Genomic DNA, 26182 nt, shown 5'->3' on the forward strand with positions numbered 1-26182 from the left:
ATTTTTGGACTTATGAACTCTTTGGCACCATATGTCTAGATGTTTGAAATAATTTGTTTATGGGAAATATAATTAAATGCACCGAAGGGGTTGTTCTGAGCTCAGTTTACTTATTTATGCAGTTGCTTAACTAGCAATCCCTTACAATTTGATATTATAAACCAAGCAGTCAGAAAGCATATAAATGAAGACAGATGATGATACTCTGGACCACATGCAAAAAGTGAAAAAATTGCAAGATCATATTTTGAAGTAAAATTCTCTACTAGTTTATAAAAAGGAAACTTAAAAAAAAAAATCTGTTTTTAATCCCTCATACATATTGATTGATGTACGTATAGTAGTGCAGCAAATAACTAGCTGTTTATCAGTATGGAATAGTAGTTTAAAAGATACCTTCAGGCACGGACTACTAAAAATGCCTACTGCCAAACTGAAGGGAAAAGTAACATTTTTTTTGCTTTGGCAACATTTTTTCCTTACTTTGGTGACTTAAAATAGCTTGACAGAGTCCTTTCTCCATGTCTCATAAATAATATATTTTTTTAATACCTTAGCAAAAGCAGCTCAGCCATCACAATCCCTGGTGAAGAGCACTCTGTCTTGTCCTTACATGCGCATCTCTAATTCATTAGCATACAGGAGCATAGTGGAAACTTTCAGCAGCTGTACAGAACTTCGTCTTCCATGTACATTTGGCTTCTTCCATTACATTTCCATTACCTTCCGCTACTTTTCTCTAATGCATTTCCAAAAGAAAATCCTAAGTCTTGAAAGTTTGTAACAGCTTGTGAAATAAAATATGAGTGTTCAACATAAGTTAAGAGAAGGCATTCGTTGCCTCTGCTTCCAACAGCAATTAGGAAAGAGGATTCAAAACCAACTGTTGTTACATCTGGGTTTGTATTAAGGGAAATTTGAAACACTGAAAACAATGTTTGATTTTTCATTTATTCGGTGGGATCAAACAACTCCTGGACACCAGAAAGCTGTTTCAGTTCCATAACTGGGAAAGAAACAAACCGTGGTTTTTGAGCTATTACACTGGACTAGCTAAACAAAATACAGGGAATTGGCAATAGTTCTTTACCAAACTGCTCTAGCTGGAGTCAGAGATATTCTTAGGGTGGGAATAGAGAAAATGGTTTCAAACATGAATTCTAAACTGATTGGGACAGTTTCTATACTAGACAAATTACTGTGGTATTATTGACATAGTCAAAGAGATTTTGGTCTCCTGTTACATATAATGAGCAACATAGTCTATTCAAGTTTTAAAGCTTCTCCAGCCAAATATTGCTAATACAAAAGAATAAGATGCTGCCAAAACTGACAACTGACTTTGATAGAGATTGTAAGACACCATGCACAACACAGGACAACTTTCATTGTCAAGGGAATCTCACTATCATTATGGGATTCAATGCTTATCTTTAATGTTAATTGTTAGGCAAGGAGAGGGCAAAGTAAATGTAGAATCCACCTACACCAAGCAGACTGGATAGGGAGTTGTTTAGCTGTGCTACTGGAGTGCATGCTTCTTGGTTTGGGCTTACATGTTCGTACAGTTTCTAGACTAGAGGGTTTTGGCTCCAGAGGCTAGGCATGAGAATAGACATCTGTCTATAACCTAATTTCTCTGTGCCTAATTGATTAATAGATGAGCTTTTCTTTGTAGCAGCCAAAGGAAACTTTTCCAGTTAGTTAAGCTCTTCTAAAAAAGTTGGGGTTCTTTTTCCACACTATATATTATTTTTTATATATATAAATACATCTATTTATATATGTAAAATAATAGGCAGATAAACTTCCTTCTACCTTGCTTTCAAATAAAGCATGTGTTACATGCCACTTCAGTGTGGCTACATTGGAGCATTCACCAAAGTCAAGACTCTTTAAAATTTATGGGGTTTATTCTCCTTTTATCAAGCATTTTCTACATACAGAACATTCACGTGGTGTAAATTACAGAAGAAAAATGCATGAGACAGACTACTGCAAATAAGTGAGTAACAGTTTACATGATTCTTGTTTGTTCACAATGGAGAAAAGTTGTTAAAAAGGAAAGCAGATACAGTAGCTAGAAATGTAATCAGACTCTTATCTTAGTTAAATCTACCTAACAGGAGGTTTGCTCAAGCTAGGGAGATCTACTGTACCACACAGGGCAGGATGCTAAATGCACACAAGATTACAATGCTAGAAAATTCCAGATTTCTAAGCAATTTTACACAATCTAAATTGCAGTAAAATTTTGTTTAAAAAAAGATTTTTTTTTCTGATTGCCTTCAGTAAATGGAGGTCAGTTTAAGAGCTTATAAGCAGCCTTTAGCAAAAACATAATAAAAATAAAAATACTCCCAAACTTTTAAGTCATTGCTCTAAGTCTGGATAGTTGTTTACTGCTGGCTTTCTGATCCTACTGACTTGTTATTCTACTTCTGGGAATCTTATTTTTCCCATTTACATGTTTAACCATTGTTAATATTAGAATTCTAAGTAAACAAACTATAAAAAATACAAAGTTTTTGTTGTTTGGTTGGTTTTTGCACTAATCCAATTGGATGCATGGAATAGAAAACCTGCTGAGCTAACCAAATGGTTTAACAAATATGGATCAATGGTACAATGCATAAGCAAAAATGTTATCTACTGGTTGTAGACTTCAGTTCTTTGCATTTTCAGTTTCTTAAAATGCATTTTGTTTGTTTTTAAATAACGGTTTCCTTGACGATATAAGTGAAGCTTTGTGATGCCAGGGTTTTAGAATGTGGTTTACTCTGAAAGGATAAGTACAATATTTCTCTTCAGTAGAACTGAAACCCCTTGCTGATGAAAGCCTGTGACAGCTGAAAAACCTAACATCTATTTTTTTCTAAAAAAAGGTTAAGCTTCTGCAAGCAGCTCTCTCAACTAAGATGCACCATAAAAATAAACTCCTCAAATCGCAGTGATCAGAAAACACTGCAAATATTACTTCTTTTTTTTTTTTCCTCCATGTATGTTCCACAACTTGAGACTAGAAATTTGATACCAAAAGTTTCTTTCCAATGACAAGGAATCCTGTAGCCACAGTGGGAATAAATTATACAATTTCTATGCTTTACCTTTCATGTGAGACTTTCGCTTCAAGGCACAAAAAAGATTAAACAGTGGACTGAACAGAACAGGACATAACATTTCAGTTTAAGGAGTCAAAGGTTGTACAACAGCTCTTTTTTTGTGTCTGAAGCAAACCAAACCAAAATTTGAATCATATTTAAGTCTTCCATTTACAAATGCAAAGTATCATATTAAATTCCCTGAAGCTTTGGGGTTTTTTTTTTTCCTACTTCCTTTAAAATAATGTATGATATTTATCACCAGTTTCAATATTTAGTAATTTCAGTCAAACAACACAATCTCAGCTGATAATTAATAAGGAGTACCATTACCAAATAGCCATTGTTTTAGTAACTTTTATGTGGAATTTGATTCAAATTGTGTTCAAGTCAAAGAAATAACAGGTATAGAAGGGTCTAAAAATTTAAAATGAAAATTGCGTAAATGTGAAGACTGGTGTAATTTAAGTGCAATGTAGTGTAAAACTATTAATTCAGTAAATATCTAACACAGATCCTTATGCTTCTCCAACCCAAATTACTGTGTTGCCTCTCTCAACTTCAGTGATTTCACAATTTAACTTATTGAGCCGTCCATCCAGGATAAACAGAGATTCCTTGGAAGGGGTCATGAGATACTGACCAAAAAGGCCACTGTCTTTTATAAGACGGTTCTTACTGTTCCAAGGCCATTCGCTTGCCTTGACAGGCTCCTTCAGACTCTTCACCATCTTAACCTTGCCAGAGGAGAGCTCCATGAAGAGAACATCAGTTTGTGTGCTGGAGCTACAGTAGACATTGTATTGATGAGCTTCTGTGAATGATGGCTGAAAAGCTACATCAGATATGTGCAAATTAGTGTGAATGTCAAATGCATCCTGTATTTCTCCTCTCATTGTTATAGACTGGATCCTCATGAGACCTTTTGCATCATCAATACTGACAAGGTAGTGTCCATCTGGAGAGACATGTGGCGTGCCTGTTACGTCGCCATTATATCCAATCACAGAATCAGTAACGCTATCCACTATAAGCTGTGGTAGGACAGCCCCAGTGGTATCAGGCTTACAGCAGATAAAAAAATATCCTCCAAGATGTGTATAAGCCAGTGACTGAGGAATGCAGTTATAATCCTTTAAACTAATTGTCTTGATGTACGACATAGTTTCTAGATCAATTTTCTGGAGCAAAGGCTCATCCTTATGAAGAATAAATCCAAACCTGGAAGGAAAAGCACAAAATCAAAGAAAGTCTGTATGCATTATGTACAAATGGGAAGCCATTATAAGCAAAGTAGATGAGTTAATATGTGCAGCCGTGTATTGCCATATATCTCACCTTCAGATGTTTCAGATATTAAGCAGTTTATAATATTTAATGTTTAATGTTCTTGTAATTGTAATTTAGAGTGCATCAAATAAAATGTCTAAAACCCATTTATCTGATTAATGGGAAAAGTGGTTTTTTCCTACTGACATAGGGGAAAAGGTAAACATTACTCTGAGCATATCTATTCAGTTATAACTTTTACAAAAGGCAGGAAGGAGAAAAAGATTACATATCAATAGTACATCCCACATATTTTAATTCACTTCATATAGTTCTTTGACTTTCTTGAGAACATCAACTTAACCCAGCGCTCATTGTTATTCAGATAATTATCTGAACCTTCCTCATTTTAATTCAGTAGAAATGAATATCGTAAAAGGATTTAGGTTTATGCCTCCCAACTATCCAAGCCCCATATTTCTTACAATTTAAATGACCCTTTATGCTTTTCCATACATCAAGGAATTTTCACTGAACATGAATAATACAGTTAAACTTTAAAATCCTAGAGCTGAATGTTTATAACATTTTAGATATAAACTGTATGACTATTCTCTAATGTTAATGTGTAAGTTCTGACTGCGCAATCATTTGATTGTATATATGCAAAAACCATGGAGTCATGTGAAAGTATATTAGTTTTGCTTATAACCTAAGTAGCTTTCACAGCACTTTTCCCAAACAGCTGTTTTCCTTTGGCACATCTCTTAACATAACATTTTCCTCTGAATCTTTGATCCTAAGAATGAAGCTGCATGCTGATACATAATCTAAAAATACCTTTTGCATCCTGTTGATATAGAGCACTACGACAGCCAGAATGTTCCAACAACTGAGTTGACATTAGCACAAGATTTTCACATGGTACTTTGCAATGCCAATAGGTTTACTTATCAGTGAACCACCAAAGTAACAGGCAAAAAGGTTTCAGGACATTGTTCAGTCAGTTCCTCCAACATAAGACAAAGTGAATTATATTTGCACTTCCTACTGAATTGATAAAAGTACATTTTTAATTTTAGCCCCGCCCTCCAAAATCCTTGCATACTGCTTCAGTATCATAGGGTCATAGAATGATTTCAACTGGTAGGGACCTCTGGATTTCATTTGGTCCAACTCCCACCCAAAGAAGGGCCAGTGTGAATCAGACTGCCCGTGATTACGAGTTGAGCTCACTATGAGATCATTTTTGTCTTTGATTATTCAGCCACTTATAAATATACGGAATCTGAATTAAATTGTCTTGGTTAGAAAATGTGTGAGTGAGCCTTTAGGAAAATTATGTCAAAATAACTTGACAATTACTGCTACTTTTCTATTCACAAGGTCTGTTGTTCTGCCATAGAGGAAGACTAGGATCATCAGGCAGAGTTTGATTTTTAGCTGTTTTGGCCATCTATTATTATCCTTTTCCTGCCTTCTTTGGGCAGGCATAAATCGTTGATTCCTGATACCGTTATTATGTAGTAAGCATTTTTTGGTCATGAGAAACAAATTTGTACTGTATTATGTACAGAATCATCCTGTAATAGAAGAGGTTAAATAGCAAGCAACGTTCTGACATTTCAAATGTTTTTGGTATACCTCAGTGTTAAATAACCAACTTTACACCTGTGAGCAGTGGTTACAAAAGGACAACAGAATTAGCTGATTGATTGTCTTTCACATAACAGCCTCCAATGTAAAACAACAACCAGTGAACTGTCCAAGAGCGTTCACAGCATTCTGGACAATGACTTACACATATCTGCTACTTAATCTTTACTCCTGCAAAACAATAACCAAAAAACCCAGTGCATCTTAAGAGGACTTTTTCTGGATGAGAATTGACTGAGGGCTAGACATTGTCATCACTGTTGGTTTCATTAATATCAAATGCAAAACAAAACTGAAATATCTAGATTGCTAAATCAAGCACTATAAAATAAGAAAACATAAAAGCAACAAAAACAAATACAGAAAGTTATATTAGAATTAAGATTATACACAATATAAACTCAGCCAAACTTCTTGACCTGTTAAGTTTATTGTGTGTAATCAATCTTCAGCCCTATTTCTAATAGAATTAGGTTCATGTAGTTACATGCAGACCACTCTCTCTTCATCCCTGCCCTATGCTAGTGTTACTGCTTTGGAATCCATCAGCCACATCTGAGGAGCAGAGGTTGTAAAGGGGCGGGGAGGGGGGGGAGTTCATGTGATGCAGATTGGTGGCTGAGTGGAGGATAACCACGCTCCTGCAGAGGGAAGCGTGGGGTGAACTCGGCAAGAATTCATCCTATGGCTTAGATTTAGCATGTACAGGTGTCAGGTTAGAAAACATAGAGAAGGAACGTGGAGGAAAGTGGACATACTGCTGTGCAAGAAGGTGGTACATGCAAGAGAGATTAGGGTATTTTTAGAGAAAGAAAGTGGATACATGGGAGAATCTGTGATTATTGTGAAATGGTGTAACACAGGGGACAAAAATCACACTGGTTAAGCCAAACATGGAGAAATTTGTTTAAAAGTGAGTTAACCTATGTAATTCTGGGAAGACAAATTCAGTAACACAAATCGGTGAATGTTAGAAATATAGTAAAATTACTTGACTTCTAAAATAAATAGGTAAAAATTATTATTTTCAAAGAAAAATGGATTTTTTACCTAGGTCTGCTCCTATTCAATATGATTTTTAAAATTTCTGTTCTTAGAAGAAATGTACTTAAATTACATTTAAGTTTATGAATACCTGTGTCAAAAGATAAACCTATTATCAATTAGTGATTTCATTTGCATAAATTAAAAAAATAATATGGCGCTCATGAACCCTTCTCAATTCTCATTATTTTAATGAATGAAAGGTACGTGAAAGCAAGGGAAAATATCTAATTTTAGGTCAATGTGATGGCAGGTACTGCATACATTAAATACTTTACTTTCAGCTCTTACAGTATTATTTAATCTATTTTAATATAAGTACATAGTGCAGACATTTTTTGCTTTAATTACTTTTGATCTCAATTTCAATAGCGAACACAAAGAAAACTTTTTGTTTGAGTTCAGTAAGCTGACTTTGGGTTTGAAAACGTTATTTTTCTCCTCCAGTATGTCAATACAAAGTAATGGGGAAAAATAGGAAATCTTATTTAAAAGAGAAAGAAAAGGCTCTCATAAAGCTGTTTTTAACTTATGTAGGTACTCAAAACACAGACTAATATCCAAGTGACATTTTCAGATATACATAAACATACACAAAAGCAATTATGTGATTTTGAAAATCCCATCGGACACCATCTATATGATTAAATACATAAACACTTTTGAAAGTTTGACCTGTTATTTTCAGAAACTGTATTAAACATCGTTAAAAATTGTTTTCTGTAATAAATCAGTCATTTAACATTCAAACATATTTGATACATTTTATTGTATATGTATGTCCACCATATTTCATGGTACCTTTATTTAACTCAGGAAAAAGACTTAAAATTTTACTGTATGTTTTGAGTTGCACTCTAGTATCTATCCCACTTGAGAGAAAACACAAGTAATTAAAAAAAAAAAAAATTAACCATTTTCCACCACAAACTAAATTTAAGAATCTAAATAAATATATTTTAAACTGGACAAACCCATAAACAATTGTTTTCATATATCACATATGAACCTGACAAGCAAATAAAAGAAGAAATCTTTGTGCTGCTTGCAAATCTATTTTTTCTAAAGATTATTCCAGCTGATGAAAACGACCCTTTCTTTCTGAAGTAAAATACCAATGCAAAACAAAATTAGCATCAAATATCTAAGCCAACAATTCTTACTTGCTGATTTAAATCTCGATTAAAATGAAGGATTTAAATCAGTTTGATTCAAAGAAATCTGCCTTACTTATGAGTACTTGATTAAGCAGTGTTAATGACCAACTTATGTGATATTTTTGCATTCAAATGTCATTGATTTCAAGAGGAGTATAGAAGTTATTAATCTTTCCTTCTCAAATATTATTCCCAGCATAACATGTTTTTGAACCACAGGTACACTTAGCTTATGTTAACTTTGGTTGCATAAAACCCTTGATTACCAAAACAGTGAATATGTTCTCCAAAGTATATATTAAAGATAAGGTCTTACATATCTTCCCTAAGTGTTACATCAGTTGAAGGTGTGGAAAGACTTATGCTTGACAACTAGCTTTCCCCACTGAGGATGCTGCCGATGGTTTGTCCTCTGGCTTCTCATTACCTGGTGGTACCTTCTGCCAGACAAATCCCCTAAATTCTGCCAGCTAAGAGGTTTGCATAAGCATTCCCCAACTCATGCCATTAAGATGAATTTAGTTATTGTGGAATTATTTAAATGCTTTAAATAGTGTCTGTTGCTTAACCTGGTTGGTATGAATGAAATAGTTTAGGAGCCAGAGCAGAATGTGGGTATAAACTTTCCCACTAGCACAGGTAGATTTTATAAAAAAGGAAGTTTGTCTACAGCAAGGGACTCCAGATCTTCAGGGCTAATCACATCCTTATTCCAGAACAAATCAGCAAACACATTTTAAAACATAAACCAGCTGATAGCATATCATGTCTCAAGTATTTCAACCACAACTTTCCAAAACATCTTAGTTTCTCATGCAGCTTTATCTATCTCTTTGTAACATTTAGTTCCCAGTCTAAAAGCCACAAGTAAAAAGCTTACAGTATCTCGGATAGACTGTTTTTGCAATTTAAATAGTGGCTTTGGCTTTGGTAATTGAGTTTACTTGAAAACTAAAGAAACTGGCTTCAAGATTGCAACAACCTTATTCTGATGCTGTATTTGTTGCACTTAGGAGATCTACTGTCCCTTGCTCTGAAGCTATTAGATACTTGATTTTACAATCTCCTATTGCAGCAGCTAATCATATCTATTCTGATAATCAGCTATACCCGAATACCCATTTACAATGTATCTTACTTTTAAAGTGTCCAAGGGGCAATTTAACATAATTTTTTTTTCTGTGATTGTTCATTTTCATGTTCTTAAATCTTCTTACCTTTGTAGACTTAAAATTATTTACAACTATCCATGCTATTCATTGTGTTCTACTTATTTCTGAATTTGAAAACACAGCTTTGTGAGTCATGCTCTCACTTCCTTTGTTTAAGTAGCAATTTCTCTAGCCCTGAAAAAATGTAATTCTACTTTCTTGTAACGTTAACATGCTGAAGACTTTTTGCTTTATAATGTTTTCTAGTTCAAACTTTAAAAAACCCTCTACTTTGGACGCAGATGCAAAGTTAGACTAGAAGGTAATGTTTTTGGAGCTGAGTACACCAAAAGATCAGCTATGTGAGCAGTATAATACAGTGAACTTAAGTAGCAGTTTTACTTACTGATTTCAAAGCACTTTACAAATATTACAGCAAGTGAAGAAAGAAGTTGAATGATTTGCCTAAGGCTACATAATGATCAGTTGGCAAAGTCTGGGTGAAAATACAGGTTATCTAAGGCCCAACACAGTTTCTACCTGATCATGCTACAGGCTACCATTGCAACTGAGGTCCTAAAAGGACAGATGGGAGCAAGTACAGACAACTAAAATATATAATTTTGAGTAAGAATATAGGAAATCACTTTGTCAAAATAATATTCGTGAATATTAAAATTAGACAGAACTTTGGACCTGGGTGGGAGAGAAGATCCGAAGTGGGAAGCTGGTAAACCTTCACAAAGGACCTACCCCCCCCCCGCCCCGAACTAGAAGTATGACTGCCAAAAGTAATTTATTAGAGCGAATAGGATTTTATCAATACTATTGTTCAAATAATTCTTTCTCAGCCTGTCATATTGCCTGTAGCTTTTCAGTGCCCCAACTAAAATTCAGTAAAGCTAGACAGAGACATAAATACCAAACAGCCCAATAATATTGATGAAAAAGAAGCGGGGAAAAAAACAGTTTCAAAGCTGCCAATCTTCTTGGATGTAAAAGTATTTGGCAAGCTGTGTGTTTGATATATTTGTTTGTCTGCAGGGTCTCAGTGAGAGCTGTGCGGCTGGAGTTTTGAGAAGCTGAACAAATCAAGAGAGAGGTCTGTTCATGTGTCTGTGGGGTTTGTGTGACTGATTCTTAGTCTGTGAGAACTGCTAGGCAGAGGTGTAAGGATGGAAAAAGTAATGGAAGTCTGGAGGGAAGATACAGAAGGGAAAAGGGGAAGTGAAGAAAACTGATAAGGAAAACTAAGGATTCCATGTCTGGCATAGTCAAAAAAACCAAAAAAACCAAAAAAACCACAAACCAACAAAGAACGACAAATTATACTTTTGTTACCTAAAGATGAGGAAGTATTTTCCAAGCCATTAGCAACTGAGGAAGATGATAAACGGGTTTTTTATAGGAACATGTATCTGTCAGGTTAGATAATTTGTTCCTGATAGTTTTGAAAGAGTTGACTAGCTCTTAACATTTTAATAAATCTCAGAATAACAGGAAAATTTGGAAAGTCTAGAAAAAGATTGTTGAAATATTCATAAGATAAAGCCAGATATCCCAGCTAAGCTGAATAACCTGGTGCATATCCCAGGGAAATAATAAAATAGATGATATGAGAACCAGCTACAAAAAAAGTGAACATAATGCAGTCAACATGGGTTTATGGAAAAATGAACTTTGTCAGACAAACCTAATCTAATTTTTTTATTAGAAAACCTTGCTGAAGGTAACTGAATATCAGGAAGGCATACCTTTCTTGGAATAAAAACTGATACCTGAAGGAAAAATAATTTCTCTGCAATAAAAAGTAGTTGTCAATGCAGAATCATCATTTTGCAGGGAAGTTTTGCTTCTGCTTGGTACCAACTCTGGCACTTCACAAAATTTTCACAGGCAATTTGGATGTAAATATGTGTCCATGACACTAAGGTTGTCAATAATGACAGGAAAGTCATTATATTAGTCAGTTGCTCATTTAAGCAAAACGTGTTCAAACATAGCAAAGTGTAAAGTCGAGCAATTTTACATGTGAATGAGGAATGCAGGACATGCATATACAACAATATCCTGAAAAGCAGTGACTATGAAGGGATTTAAGGATCATAGCAGACATGCAGGTCAATATGAGACCTGAGTATAATGAGTCAAAAAAAAAAAAGAAAAAAAAGGACCCCAAAGCCCTTGTACAGTCCCTGGAGGAATATAGAGAGAAAGTTAAGAATAATGCAACAGTCTCATACCTGTATTCTACATTGGGGAGACCAAATTAAGAATGCTTTATGTTGTTTTAGATCTGCCCTTCTAAAAAGGAATATTAAAAAATTAGGGGCAAGGAAAAATCTGAAAATCATTTGAGGGATGGAGACAATGATTTTAAGCAAGAGTCTGAGAGAGTCCAATATATTTAGCTTACAAAAAATATAATTGAGACATGATTTATTTACAACATATATATACCTGAATGGAGAGAACATACTGTTTAGTAATATTGTCTTTAATTTCACAGAAGAATTGTAACAATGATTGCAGGCTGAAACCAGACAAATTTAAATTAGAAATAGGCAATTTTTTCTAACAATGGGGACAATAAACCATTGCAACAAACTACCACAGAGGTGATAAATTTGGTGGGAATCTCCAGGTAAAGACTATGCTCTTTTTTGGAAGATTTGGCCAAATCCAAGTAGATGTAGTTTTAGATATCTGAATCGCTGGATGACTATTTGAAATCTTTAATGTATATACAGAAAGTCAGACAAGATGTTCTCATGGTCTCTTCTAGCCTGTGTATATATGAAACACCAATGTCTTGGCTTTGTTCATACAATCAAAATTGCATACATACAGTAGATTTTAATCTTATACCACTCAATATTTGATGCTGAGATTTTAAGAAGCAACCAAGTGTTTCAAATCTGTCGTGGTTGCTGAAACCAGGACAAAATCTCATGAAATTGTGATTTGACACAATACCTTAGCTCATACACACACACAAGAAAAAAAGTAGTACGTAGAGGAATCTGTCTTAGATGCCACTTTGACATCCACTGGATAGAAAAAAGTTGTTTTTAAAAAATTAATTTTACACTGTTTCTGGTCTTAATTAATTGTGAATTTTACATGTGAGTTACTAATAACTTTTACAATTAGTGATCTTTCAGACACACACATATATAGCTTCAAAATAAATGTCCCCCTTGACAACACATTGGTCTTCAAATTCAGGAAGTTTGTGAACTGCTTGTATAATGTTACAACTATAACAGCTATAACTTGGGAAGAAAAATGTTTTAAGGCTGGGATGGTTATTCCTTTGAGGTTTATTGTAGAAGATCATGGTGGATAGGTTGGAAGAACAGTGATAGATCATGGAGACCTGCTTCAGAACAGTTACCTGCTTGCACATAGCAATGATCAGTTGCAAATAAATTTCAGCCCACTGTCCGATAATCTAATTGCTGCCTTCTAACCACCAGGTGAATCTGTCTGTACTTCCCTTCTGTCCAGTATCAAGAACCTTGTCAGCATGCCAGTGTCAGATTATCAACATTGCTTTCATTGTCAGGTTGGCCTTTGTCTTTCTGATGAGGAGGCAAGAGCAATTGTAAAAAAATAGTACTTATCAAATTTGTCAGAAAACAGTACTGCAAGTCACTAAAGTTAAAGGCAGCTTTGGACTGCACAGGTTAGTAGATTGGGGGACTCAGAAAAGCCCTATGTAATAATAGAGGGTGATTTACCAGAGCTGTAACAACATGTTGTCCACCAGTGGTATCTACAGTCCCTGTGTAATAGGGCATTTCACAGAATTGATATTAGTAAGAGACTTTTGTTGGAGGTCCCAGTAAACCAAACCAGCAAGTGCATGGGCTGAGCTTTCACTATCCTACTTTTTTTTCCATTCAAAGTAAAGCAAAGCTGTTAAACCTGAGTAAAGAAGTCAGCACTACTACTCTATGTTCTGTGGATAGCTGAAGTCAACCCCCAAAGCTACCATAATCTTCCAACTTTTCAAAAGCATTTAGTTTTCTAATAGGATTTAAAAAATACAGCTATTCATGATGAAATTCTGTCTGTCGCTTATGTACTGTTAGCCTGGTTTTTATGATTAGGCTGCTGGAAGACAAGAAGTGATACTGAGAGTACCTTCACTTTTCCCAAGTGATTTATAGATAAGATGGTGGTGTATCTAATGCAAAGTTTCCTCTCATATAGATTGATATGCAGAAGCCTCCCACCATTCATTAATCCCTGATTAATATTTATGAGAATCTCAACCCTCATGTCTCTTCTATGCAGCGAAATCATGCACAGTATCAGACAGCATATAAAGGCATTTGTCAGAGTGCATATTGGGATCCTGTGCAACTCAAGCCTGTAAGACATGAGAGCAAATCTTCACACTTCCAATAATTTATTTTACAGTTAACGCAAGTGGGAATTTGTAACCTGTGGCCATATCACTCCAATTGGAGTAAATGCTAGAACGGTAAAATCTGAGATTGTTTCTTTCTTCACTCACTCCATATGAATGAATAATAAATATTTTAATCCCATATTTTCAACCATACATTGTGACAAATCGCTAAGAGAAACAGGAATAATACTACTTAGCAACTCTATAGGACTTTCTGTATGAGTAGTATATTGTTTTTGGCTGGGATGGAGTTAATATTTTTTGTAACAGCCTGTATGGTGCTGCGTTTTAGATTTGTGAACAAAAGTGTTAATAACCCATCAGTATTTTAGTTATTGCTAAGCAGTGTTTGCACAGCATCAAGGCTTTCTCTTGTTCTCACTCTGCCCTCCCTGCAAGTAGGCTGGGGGTGGGCAAGAGGCTGGGAGGTGACACAGCTGAGACAGCTGACCCCAACCGACCAAAGGGATATTCCATGCCATATAACATCATGTTCAACAATAAAGCTCCTTCCAAGGTAGCCATTGCTCCTCCTAGGTGGGGGCTTAGCTGCCAGCTGGGGTCAACCCACCACAGGGAGTCATTAGCTTTCCATAAAAGCTAATAAGCTTCACAGTACCCAGACAAAGGGAAACCGAGGCAGATAAAAATGACTTGTCCAAACTAACTTACGAGAAACAGGAAGAATATCCTAAAAGGTGTTAATTGCAAAATGCATTTTAAAAAAAATGAACTGAAGCTTATATGGATGAGTGCCTTATTTTCCTAATTTTAATGAAAAAACCCACCCACATATTTAAGAGTAGAATAATTATAACGACTAAGTCAACAACATGTTATAAATCATTACTTCTTCTATTGTGTCACAATATACATCCGAGACCAGACTTTTAAAAGTATTTTTAAAGCATTTTAAATGTATTTAAAATATGGCATTTGAGTCCTAGCTTTATGGAACTGTAAGCCTGTATATAACACAAAACCAGCGAACAGTAAACCCATGAATTGTATCATTCTTTTTCCCAAAATAGTTAGCATAATTATCACTATCCTATTTCCCTAACTTCTCCAAAACTGTTAACCTGAAAACTCTCATTACCAAGCTGACAAACAAAGGAACCTATATAGCCAGTCAGATTGATGCTCTACCAAAACTACTCTCTCTTTCACCAGAGTATCAAATGCCTCAGAGTACGGGAAAACTGTCAACAAGTGGGTTTGGAATGACTTGCTCACAGGAGCTTGCTCATCATTGAGAAGTAACTTATGCCATGAAGCATGAATGTTAGACTCGTATTTTAAAAGGTATTAATTTTGGAAATCTTACTGGGTATTATTGTTATACATCCATATTACCAGTTTTTACAAGTCTTACTCTCCTCTATCACATCCAATTTTCACACTGTTTTTCACAAAATTTCCATCACCTTAAGTTCCATGGTTTGTGACAGGTATAAAGGGTAAAAACAAACTTTCTTTTAATATAAATCCTCATATGGTATACAATAGTTGACCTTCACTTATGAAAAAACGTGCAACTGCAGAGTATGTTACCACAACAGGATTTATATAGCTAACTCCCTTTCACTGTCCAAAATACTTACTCAGTCACTGTCCTTTAAGGTGGTGAGCTACTTTCAAACCAGATCCAATCCCCCTGTTACTGCAGAAAACTACTTCATTATGTTTGTGAAAAAGTAATGTTGGTTTTATATAAAATTCCTGTAAAGTTCTTTATCAAGTCTGTTCAGACTAAGTAGCTTTGACTATTGCATAGCACAATGGGAATATTTTGCTTTTGAGGAAAGAACAAGAACTCCTTTTTCCTCTCAAATACCTCACTGTTCTTATATATATGTTACATCATTGTTCTTTCTATCTGTGCCAAAAATGCTTTAAATGTGATTAAACAACTTCAAATGTGTACAGCTTCCTGCTCTGTTTTCTGTGGGTTTGCTCCATAACAAGAAGCTAGATTTCAATAAATTAATTAGAAAATGTATCGTAGAAATATCATTGGTAGAATGCATTATGTATTGGTAGTGGTAAATGAACCTGAAAAACAGAAGCTTGACCGAAATCTTCAGTGACTCACTCAGTTCTGTGAAAGGTTTCCTGGTTACAAGATGTCACACTTGTATGCATAACTCCCCATCTTCATCCCAGTAGTACCTAAGTAAATTTTCTCCTGTTTTCTAGTATTGGGGAAAGGCTTAATGAGAAACTTATTCCCAGTGCCAGAAGGTTGGTAATGATTGCCTCAACTTCAGCAGTGCCACATTCTAGCATCCCTTTCCATATCTGGAAAGGGTTGACGTTGTTTTCAAACCAAAACACATAGCCATTACACAGTGAGGTTGTATACTGCCCAGCCTTCTCTGAAGGCAGCTGATATAGCCATAGGGCAAACACCCATCTTGTGAGTTGTTGTATTTCATATTTAATGTAAAGCAGATTAAAACTGACAAGGATTCTGCTACCATTTTGTTACGACTGTGTATAGGTGTGTAGCAAAAGATCCTTAAGCATCTATGAATTCCCCTGTCTTCAGACCCTTCTTCTGTCATGTAAATCCTATAGGACAGAGGGGGGGATAAGAGGGGAAAAAAAACCCCACCGGTGCAGTGCTGAGACTGCATGAAATAGGACTGTCACATACCTGCAGTCTGTAGTTTTAATGGAGGTGTGTATTATTTGATATTGAAAGTGCATGTGTTACGTATCATAAATATGTATACATGTGTATGTGTATATATAGCAGGTATAATACCTCAGCCTGCAGTTGAAATACAGCGAGAAAAGCATACACTAGGGCATTTCTCCTTTGACTCTTTCTTCTAATACCAGAAGTGGATGAGTAAAAATCTTTTTTGCTTCACATATTCTGGGCTTCAGTCCTAGTGCTCCAACTGTTTTCACTGCTCCTCTCTGCACAATCCTGTGTCTTCTAAATTTGCCTATGAGGAGCGCACTGATGTTTTTTCAGGTCAAATGGTAGAATCCTTGAAAGTGATGACCTTTCCTTGTCCTCTCAAGGGATAAACATACTCCCTCCCCTTAGGATCAAAGATAAACATTTCCATGACACAGTTAATGAATTGGATAGTTGAATGCTCGTATTTCAGTATCATGTATCATTTAGAATAGCAGTGCTAGATGTCAAGCCACACAGAGCTGAATTTTGGGTGGTTCTGATAAGGATTTCAAGTAATACACCTTAAAATTAAAAAAAAGGTGTACTTTAGATTAAGTACACATGCAAAATGAGTACACTGCCACAATGGCCAGTAGAATTTTAAGTACTGTATTTTTTTATAATCTGGTCTTTTCATCAGTTTATTTAAAATTGATATATGAACCAGGAAATAAAAAATTACAAAACCAATATATGGCTTAACCATGTCTCTTCCAGAGTACATAAAAATATCAACATGTTTATATTTACATCCTTACTGCTTTGAAATAAACAAGAAAAAACATATTTCTGCAGTCCTAATCGAGCACAGCTGCTTCCTTTCTCTACAACCATATCCGCAGGCAATAAGGAGGCTGAAGAACTGCCATTATGAACGTTCAGCCTCACCATAACTCCTCACCACAAGAATTCCCCTCTACAGGTAGTATTCCTTTCCTGTAGACACCTACATTTCTATGTGTAACTACTTGTCTGCATATGAGTTAAACATCTAAGTTGCTATTTTTGCCAGCAGAGATCAAGTCCATACAGTCAACAGAGTCTAGAGAATTTGTTAAGATGACCAGTGCCAGAGCCCTGTAGGGTTGAGCAAAATTGCCTTCTAGACTCCACTAGCTGTATAGACTAGATCTCCATTAACTATAGCGAAAGATAGACAGCTACACCCATGGATACACTGTATTTTCACACCTAAATGTAGGTTCCTACAATCTGAACCTCACACTCACCATAAGCAACCTATCAGAATGAAAGCATAGTATCCAAAACTAGCCTTATAAAAATTTGCACAGACTTGGAAAATTGAAGTTTAAATGACTAACACTATATCAGGATGTGAGTAAAAGCTACAATTATGCTTGAAATGTGATTGTCTGTTTCTCCAAGCCATTATAATAAGTTCAGGTGTCACACAGCTGTTGAGGCTGTTAAAGCTGCCCTTTGTGGTCAGAAATTAAAATGACTGCTTAGAGGAGCAGCTAGCACTGCTACAAGCGCCTGGACAGGGAGAAGACTGTTGTAGAAGTCTCCATGCAAAACAGAGCTAAAAGCAGACAGGATGTCCCTCCCAGAATTTTCAGGGATCTCTGAAGATGGTTTCGCAGCTCTCAAAGGGTAGCTTTAACAGAAAACCACGAATTCACTCTCCTTTCCACAAAAAGTGTATTTTTCCAACCATAATAATCAGGTTCAATATTTTCTCAAGGCTAGAGAGTCATCAAAAAGACAAATAAAAGCTCTTCAGAGCTCTTCAGAGTCTGCTTTTCATTTTTATCTTCTTAGGGTTTTGCAGAGCTCGAAGAATTGCATGCAAGTCTTATAATTGAACCAAAAGCAATGTTGTTTATCACTGTATCTTAGCAAACTACATTTTCATGTCCCTATTAAAGCATTTGACAGTCTGTTAGAACTAACAGCATAGTCTACTGCAAATTATCAAGATGGAATCACGTCATATGACTTTTAATATCTCTCACTGTATTTCACATTGTATTTGCAAGTTATAACAAATATTTTTCAAGAAATACTAAATATAACTGAATGTGGCTAGTAATCATGCTGTATCTACTAATTTTAAAAGTTTAGGAAATTTCCCGTTTTAAAAGATTAATTTTAGAAGTATTTCTGTTTGTGCAGACAGGAACTATGAAAGCTGTGCAAGGGAATGGTACACCACCTATGTTATACCATTTTTCACATTCTAGAGCATGGATCCTGCGTAGATAACCCAGGACGAAATTCAAGCCTACTGAGGCACTATTACTTGAATTAACTATACCACAGTTAGGCCCAATTTGTCTTACCTTTATTTATTACCTTTATAATACTGTGAGATTTATACAGGCTTATTGAGCAAAACATACTAAAGCAAAGGTCACAAGAGAAAAAAATTAATGAAGAACTGAAACAGAAGGCAGGACTTAGGGCAGCCCAGTATGAACAAAGTTTATATTCGTTTGCTGTATTTGAAAAACTTCAGTTCATCCCGTAATAATACTGCATCTCCAGTAGTTATTCAGACTGAAGGATAATACTGACACCTGTAGCTGTAAAAATTAGTGAAGATGCAATCTTATTTTGATGGGAAGTTTTAGTCAAGTAAAGTGTGAATTAATAATGGACCAGATATTCCATACAAAGTTCTAAAGTCATATGAATTCTGACACTGCATCTTCAAAATCGTTTTTGCAAGGTATCATTCTTTTCCACCCTTCAGATACAGCAAGTTAGTTTGCATCTCCTATGCACTAAGAATAGCCAAGCAAGATGCTAGTGTGGAGCTGCCAACAAGCAGTAAATTAACAACCTGCCTTCCTGTATGTTATTTTCTTCCTTTAGACAAGCCATATATATTACTTACTACTGCAACTGCACTTGTTATAAAAGAAGAAATATCTAAGCACTGGTTAAAAAGATGAAAAAAGAAAAGCTTAAGAAAATTTTTCCTAGAGATGAGGATAAATTTCTTTTTTTTTTTTTTTTTTTTGAAGAAGATGATGATGATGATGTAAAAGCTGATCTGCTCTCTCCTTTTTGTTTCTGGCCCTACATCCACAGATTACCCTCATGAAGTCAATAGACATTTTTTAAAGAGATATCTGAGATCGAACACTTAAGGAAAATTATGTTCTCAAAACAGAAAGCAAGTAAAAGAGAAGAGAATTAGATGAGCTACAGTCAAAACTATCTATACAAGAAGCAAACAGCAGTACTGTTGTGGAAAAGAGAAGTTTTTTAACCTGTATAACTTAATTCAAGAAAATAATAATAAACATTATCTACTTTATCCTGAGTGAATAGCATTTGTGTTTAAAGCCAGTCAACATTCTATACATCAGGGACCATTTTTTCAAAATTTATGCAAAAAAAATCACCCTAGGAAGATAAAGCTTTATTACTACAAAATTTGATCAAATCTGCTGACCAAAAGTTTTCTGGGACTCAAAGTAAATGCCATTAACTGCTCAAGAACAGTCTGTTAGAGGATCAGGGTAGACCTTGATCCTATAAAAAGCTTCTAATCTGGCAACATGGGAAAGTATTACCATTTAAACAAAATTCTAAAATAGAAGTGTGTTATATACCAAACATTCTTTTTCTGATTAAATGAAGTTATCCACAGTAGCTCTGGAGAAGGAAATATTAACAATTAAGGAAAGGAAAAAGGAAAATTGGTCTAAAAACTGTTTTCTTAGCTTATAGCTCAATTGCCTTCCCTGGTCCTTTGAGATTTCATTACCAGCACAACAAGAACAATAAAAAAAAGCCCTTGTCCCTCTAACCAAGGATTTTCTAAGAACTTAACATATAACACTGCAACCATTATTTCCTTTGTTAAAATTACTCTTCACTTTATATCCATACACAGATGATTCTAAGGAAGACTGTTCACGCTGATTTATTTTACTTCAGAGGCCTTGCATTCATACCATTTAAATCATCACACAATTAATTTTCCTTACTTAAGTAATTTTAAAATACACCATTTCTTTTTTATTGTCATTTTCTATTACAATTACTGTAGTATGTTGCACAAACGAAATATTTACCTCTAGATAAAAAACACACCGTTCATTTTGGAAGTGTTTCTGATTTCAAAAACTGTCAGCATTGCAAGGGCATAACATTCTTCCCCTCAGGACTTACAAAATTACTGTTGCCTAGAATAGTTCATTTCTGGCAGGTTGCTGAGAAAAGACTTTTCTTTAATTTCTGCAGTTCAGAAATGGTTGTCTGATGATAACAAAAGGGTAAGCGGATTTTACCCAGTAGCTATTGCTCATTAGCACAAATGGTGCCTTTCTTTTGGGTACTATAACAGTCTCTGACCTTTGAAGTTTGTTTTCCTAATTTTGTTCCTGATGCTTTTTACAACATTAAGAACACTTGCTTCATATTTTTGTTTGGCATCAGAAAAGGTTTTTTTCTCCTTCCTTGGTATTTCTATAGAACAGCATTAAGCACAAAGTGTTTCTATCTGAGGACATATTTACATCTTGGAGAACATCTTGATAATTCTCTATTTTTGTAAGTGTTCATGTGTGTGAACATATATAGTCACACACACATCTGTAAAAGATTTTTGTCCTCTTCACCGATCTTATTTATTTACTTACTTCAATTACTGTAAATGAAATATTTAAAAGTGCCTCCTAAAAAAGATGGAGATAACATTTGCAGCAGTAATCTCTGACTGATATAACGTACCTGGGAAATATTAACATAGTAGTCCTAAGAAATAGGAATGGGGAAAAAATTGGTCAAAAAAAAGAAAATTAGAAAACACAGAACAGAATGTTGTGGGGTCACCTTAATGGAAAATGCGAAATTTTAGTGGAAAACAAGATCATCACTATCAGTTATGTTAGATGAATGAAAAGGTCAGTTCTGAGGAAGAATGGAATTTGGTGGCAGGTCTCATTTTCTAAAAGTATTGACTATTTTATTGTACTCTTGCTTGGGAAGAAGTTCTGGGTTTTGAAAACTTCAGGTTTCTGAGTTCTTACAGACTTGCACATTAAATATCTCATCTGTACCTTTCCAATTAGAAGAAAAAATATGTATACAATAACAGGAATTCTCTAAAATTTATAAACTACGTGGGAGGAAAAAGAAAAATTAATATAGAGATACAACTTGTTTTCAATGAAAATCAATACTATTTTTATTCTTAATCGTGGATGCGGATTTAGGAATACCTTTTTAGGATGAAAAATGGATGTCAGCAGAGATCTAATCCATCAGAAGTCAAATACGCTTCACAAGCTTACTTGATAATATTGTTACAAAGAAATATAGGTCTTCATAGATTAATTCAGAAAGGAACTTAATGTTAAATTGTAAGATCTATGAAACCTACATTTTTAGATATATGGGAGCGGATTCTCTTAGTAATGATAAAATTCCTGATTAGAACCTAAAATATATTGAAATAGAAGAGGGATGGATACCGCAAAGGCTGGCAGGCAGGAGGAGGGGGGAGGGGTGTGAAATCCCACAAAGGGCCTGCTGTGCTTCTCAGAGGTGATAACAACTGCTGAACATCACCTGAGAGATCTGAATGAAAGGGAAGTGATGTTTATAGTAAGTATTCCAAGATTTCAGAGACTGATATTCACAGATTTGTTCTGGAAGCACTGAAGATCTTTATTCTTTTTTGCTATTACTTTATACATACCTCATAGAATTGAACATTTTTTCTCTATTTCCATTCTCAGTAAGGGAATTCAGTGAAAAAAGGATTAAGTTGGATGGCTGAGAACCCAGTCAATGGTGAACAAACACACTAAAATGATTCTTCTGTTCTCTTTTTCTCTCTCAGCACATACTGACCATTATTTGGAAAAATAAGGATATCAAGAACTTCAAGAAAGCCATGCAAGACAGAAGGGAAGAAACATCATTTCCACAAGGGCTTGAACAACTCCTGACAAGTGGTATGTTTTTAGAATAAAGAGATCTCTTCAAATTAAGCTTTGTGCTCAGAGCTTGAATTTGAATAGAAAAATTTCCACTCCTAGACAATAAGTGACTGAGACAGGAATGAATGTTATAAAATAAATAGGTTTTGAGCATTAGTAAACTTTCAGTAATGGACAACAATGGAAGCATAGCTTCTGAGTTTATCCTACATCATATTAAATAAGATTAGCTCTAGATTCCAAAAAAATGAGCACCACAAATTTAATGCTGCTGAGCCAAAGTGAATGACGTTTTAAGTACCACCAAAAAAATCCTCATTCTTACTGTGGTATTTTTCACTCAGGCAGAAAAATCACAAGTGATACAATCTTTCAAACACTTACTTGTGGGAGACACTCTATGCAAGTTGTCTCTTGTAACTCAGCTGGATAAATCATGTAAGAGCTTACAAGAGAAAGCTAAAAATTTCTTAACAAAAGTCTCATATTGATAACAAAAATAGTATACTGCCTGATATCCTTTTAAAATTACATTCTTATTTGTAATTTCTATTTTTTTTAATCTTATTTTATTACTACTTCAGTTTAAGATTTTACTTCCACAGCATTTAAGTCATATCTCACTAGAGATCCAGAGGAAGGAAATGGACAGTCATCCCAAATTCATTTTGAAGAATATCTTCAAATGATCCATGTGTAAAGAACAACCGGGAAAATTTCCCCTTAGCTGGCTAGATACTATGGTGGCTTCTTCAGTCATTTTTTTAGATCTTGCTGAAAGAGCTGACTTGTTTTTAACATGTTGCACATAGCTCAGGACTTCTGACTCACACTTAGTGTACATTTGCACAGGGTAGGGATAAATCCTGAATTTTCAGGGTACTAGTGATGCAGGAGTCTATGAATTTTCTGAGGGCTCTCTCATGGAACACTTGCAACGTGTATATACAATACACTTTTTAATTATTGCAAACTGCTGTCCAATGATTACAGTGTTCACAAGAAAATAATCCAAGAAATTTTAGGACAAAGGAAAGCACCTTAATTTCTAGATTTTTAGAATCCAGGAATATATGAAACTGTTTGTGTTATATCATAAAGGAACTTATTCTCAGCAAAAGTGTATTTGTAGTGTTGGCAGCAGTGTTGGCAGTATTCTTCTTTCTTGTACCTTGTAGGGAAGGAGAGCTAGCAATTCAATAAAAAAAATTCACTTCAGTTTTAAAGCAATAAAAGTCAAAGAAAGGGCAAGCTACACAGACACAGTGAACAAAAGACATTCCTAAAGATGGTCCTAAATGTCAGTACAAGGTATGATAGGATTAAGAAGATCTGGCACTCCAGAAAATGTGGTAAAATCAAGGTGGGCAGATGTCATATGGAATGCACAGCCAAATTATATATGCCAAAAGAAATAGTCAGCACTAGTAGAAAAGGAATAATGAGGTAGAGATAAGGACTACAAAGGTGATAAATTACATATGTCAAAACAGTCTCAAAAGATCTTTTTCTTTGTTTTAAAAATGAAGTTCACATACCATTATAGCTGGGCATATGCAAATATTCAAACGAACAAATAGTGAACTTTACCACAATTCCTTTCTGTCCCCCCCTTTTTTTTTTACTAGTGACCTAAATTAAGAAAATACTAGACTGAACCAAAAAAAGATTTTTTTTGGTATGTAAAAAATATGATAACTTATTATAATTGGCACATGAAAGCACCAGAGATTACATTTGTATTGAAAAAATATGATTATCATGGGAAAAAAAATCAGGCACATCATGGCAAGCTGCTGTGTTCTAATTTGTAGGTAATACAGGGGGTGGGGGTTGATGGTGGCGGCTCTGTTAAGATGGAAGTTTGGATATTTTGTCCACAAGAAAATGTTGCATGCTGACAGTTGGGAACCCATGGAAGGAATACAGACAAAACAGTCTATCCATGTAGATTTGGAAGTTTCCTTAAAGTCTTTGATTGATATGATCACACAAGCATCTCAGCTTTACTAAAAATTGAAAGATAGGTTTGTAAGATAACATCAAATAGGAAAGCTTAAACATAGTGGATAAAAATCTATTCTAAATGTTTAAAAATAGAAATGGACAAATGAAGATTTCCAAACAAATTTTCACTGTTCCAAAGTCACAGACCTAAAACACAGCACTATTCTGGCTGCTATCAAGAAAATTAACTCCATCCAAGCCAGACCCAGCACAATTTTTTCAAATAATTGTGCTGTGGTAGTTTATTAGCAAACATACAGAAAAATGGTTAATTACATAATTTTAAGATTGCCTCAAAGATAATAAATGAATCTTTTTAATTTGGTTTATTTGGAAAACCAATGAGTAATTAAGGTAGCACTAAGATAAAATAACTTCTAATCACTGGGTACAACAAATTATGTGCCATAATTGCAGGGATTAGTTTCTTCCTATAGCTGATTACATTTTTATACATTTCATTGTGTCATGTATTTTCACATACTGATACATGCAGAATTTTTAAAACCAGATAGGTACTAGGAGACAGGTACAACAGTTATTTATTTATAACAATAGTTGGTTTGGCCACTTCAGATGGACAGATCATATTACCCCAAAGGTAAATATTGCTGTAATGACTTCTGCACACGCAAAAGGGAAAAAACTTACAGCGTGAAAAACATTTACAGTTTAGCAAAACTACCCTTCGCTTTAGTAGAGCAGACTAGACTTACTTAAGCCAGGTTCTGGCCATTTCCTGAGCTAATGAGGAAAGACAAGTAGAACATAAGGAATTTTCCTTTACTGATGCTATAGTTTTACAGCACTACAAAGGCTACCTGCAATCTCACATTTTAGGTAACATTTGAAGGGAATTTTCATTTCTAAATAGCCAAACTGAAGTGGAAATGTTTTTTGATATCATCTTTTTTTCTGTTGACAGCCGGCATTTTGAGAGCTTTGTGAAGTTTTACTGAAGCTACCTAAGAGGAAAAGATTTGGAGCATGAGTTGAATAGACTGGTCAAGCAGCATTTGTATTGTATTGTCAGCTGACATGGGAGAAGGCATGCAGGATAATTGATTCCAGAAACATGATAGTTTTCAAGATTGATTTCTTATATATATATATCTACATGTGTGTGTGTGCACATACATACATATATATTGTAAGGTTAGAAACCATGACAGATGTCACTACATTATAAAAAAATATTTTTATTTTAGCTACATTTAAATGTGTAATTAACTATTAATTAAATTTCATAACACTGAGCTGAAAATGAACTTTAAAATTCAAAATATTTTCTCCGTGAATTCCAAAATTACCTGGATTAAAAGATGTCATACACACCTCAGAACATCAGGTCTTTGCCAGATTTCAGTGACAGCAAATCTTAACTGTATTTGTGGAGTGCTGGCAGTTGCTTCCTAATTTCTGTAGGTTGGGAATCCTTACTGCCTAGTACACTTTAAAGCCTGCAAACACAGGTCCTTTTGAGTTAGAATATAGGAATGGAGCTGAAGGAGGATACAGATGAAGCATAAGTACGGGCACATGGCATATCTTGTGTGTACATAAAGGATTGGGAGCTTGCTAGTTTGAGGATAGTGGCTACATTTATGAACTCCTAGATTTTTGGGGCAAGGATGTGTGAACAGAGGAGGAATGAAGTGGAGAGTACCTGCACATTTTCTAGAGGCACTTATTTCAACAGTAATTGCTGTCACCAGTGGTGGTAGCTGAACAAAGTAAGTTTCAGAGCATTTAAACTGTCTG

At 35.0% G+C, this 26182-nt stretch overlaps 1 protein-coding gene across 4 annotated transcripts in view; it reads right to left on the bottom strand.

Annotated features, from left to right (window-relative positions):
- Nucleotides 1–1894: 1894 nt before the first annotated feature.
- The window catches only part of FSTL5 (follistatin like 5), a 343245-nt gene continuing 318957 nt past the window's right edge, over nt 1895–26182 (bottom strand). For all 4 annotated transcript variants that reach the window (XM_052778379.1, XM_052778370.1, XM_052778387.1 and 1 more), the window contains one exon: nt 1895–4322. In XM_052778379.1, the coding sequence (XP_052634339.1) occupies nt 3620–4322 (703 nt within the window). In that variant the 3' untranslated portion in view covers nt 1895–3619. The remainder of the gene's footprint in view (nt 4323–26182) is intronic.

Source organism: Harpia harpyja, chromosome 2 (genome assembly GCF_026419915.1).
Source record: "Harpia harpyja isolate bHarHar1 chromosome 2, bHarHar1 primary haplotype, whole genome shotgun sequence".
Taxonomy (NCBI): Eukaryota; Metazoa; Chordata; class Aves; order Accipitriformes; family Accipitridae; genus Harpia; species Harpia harpyja.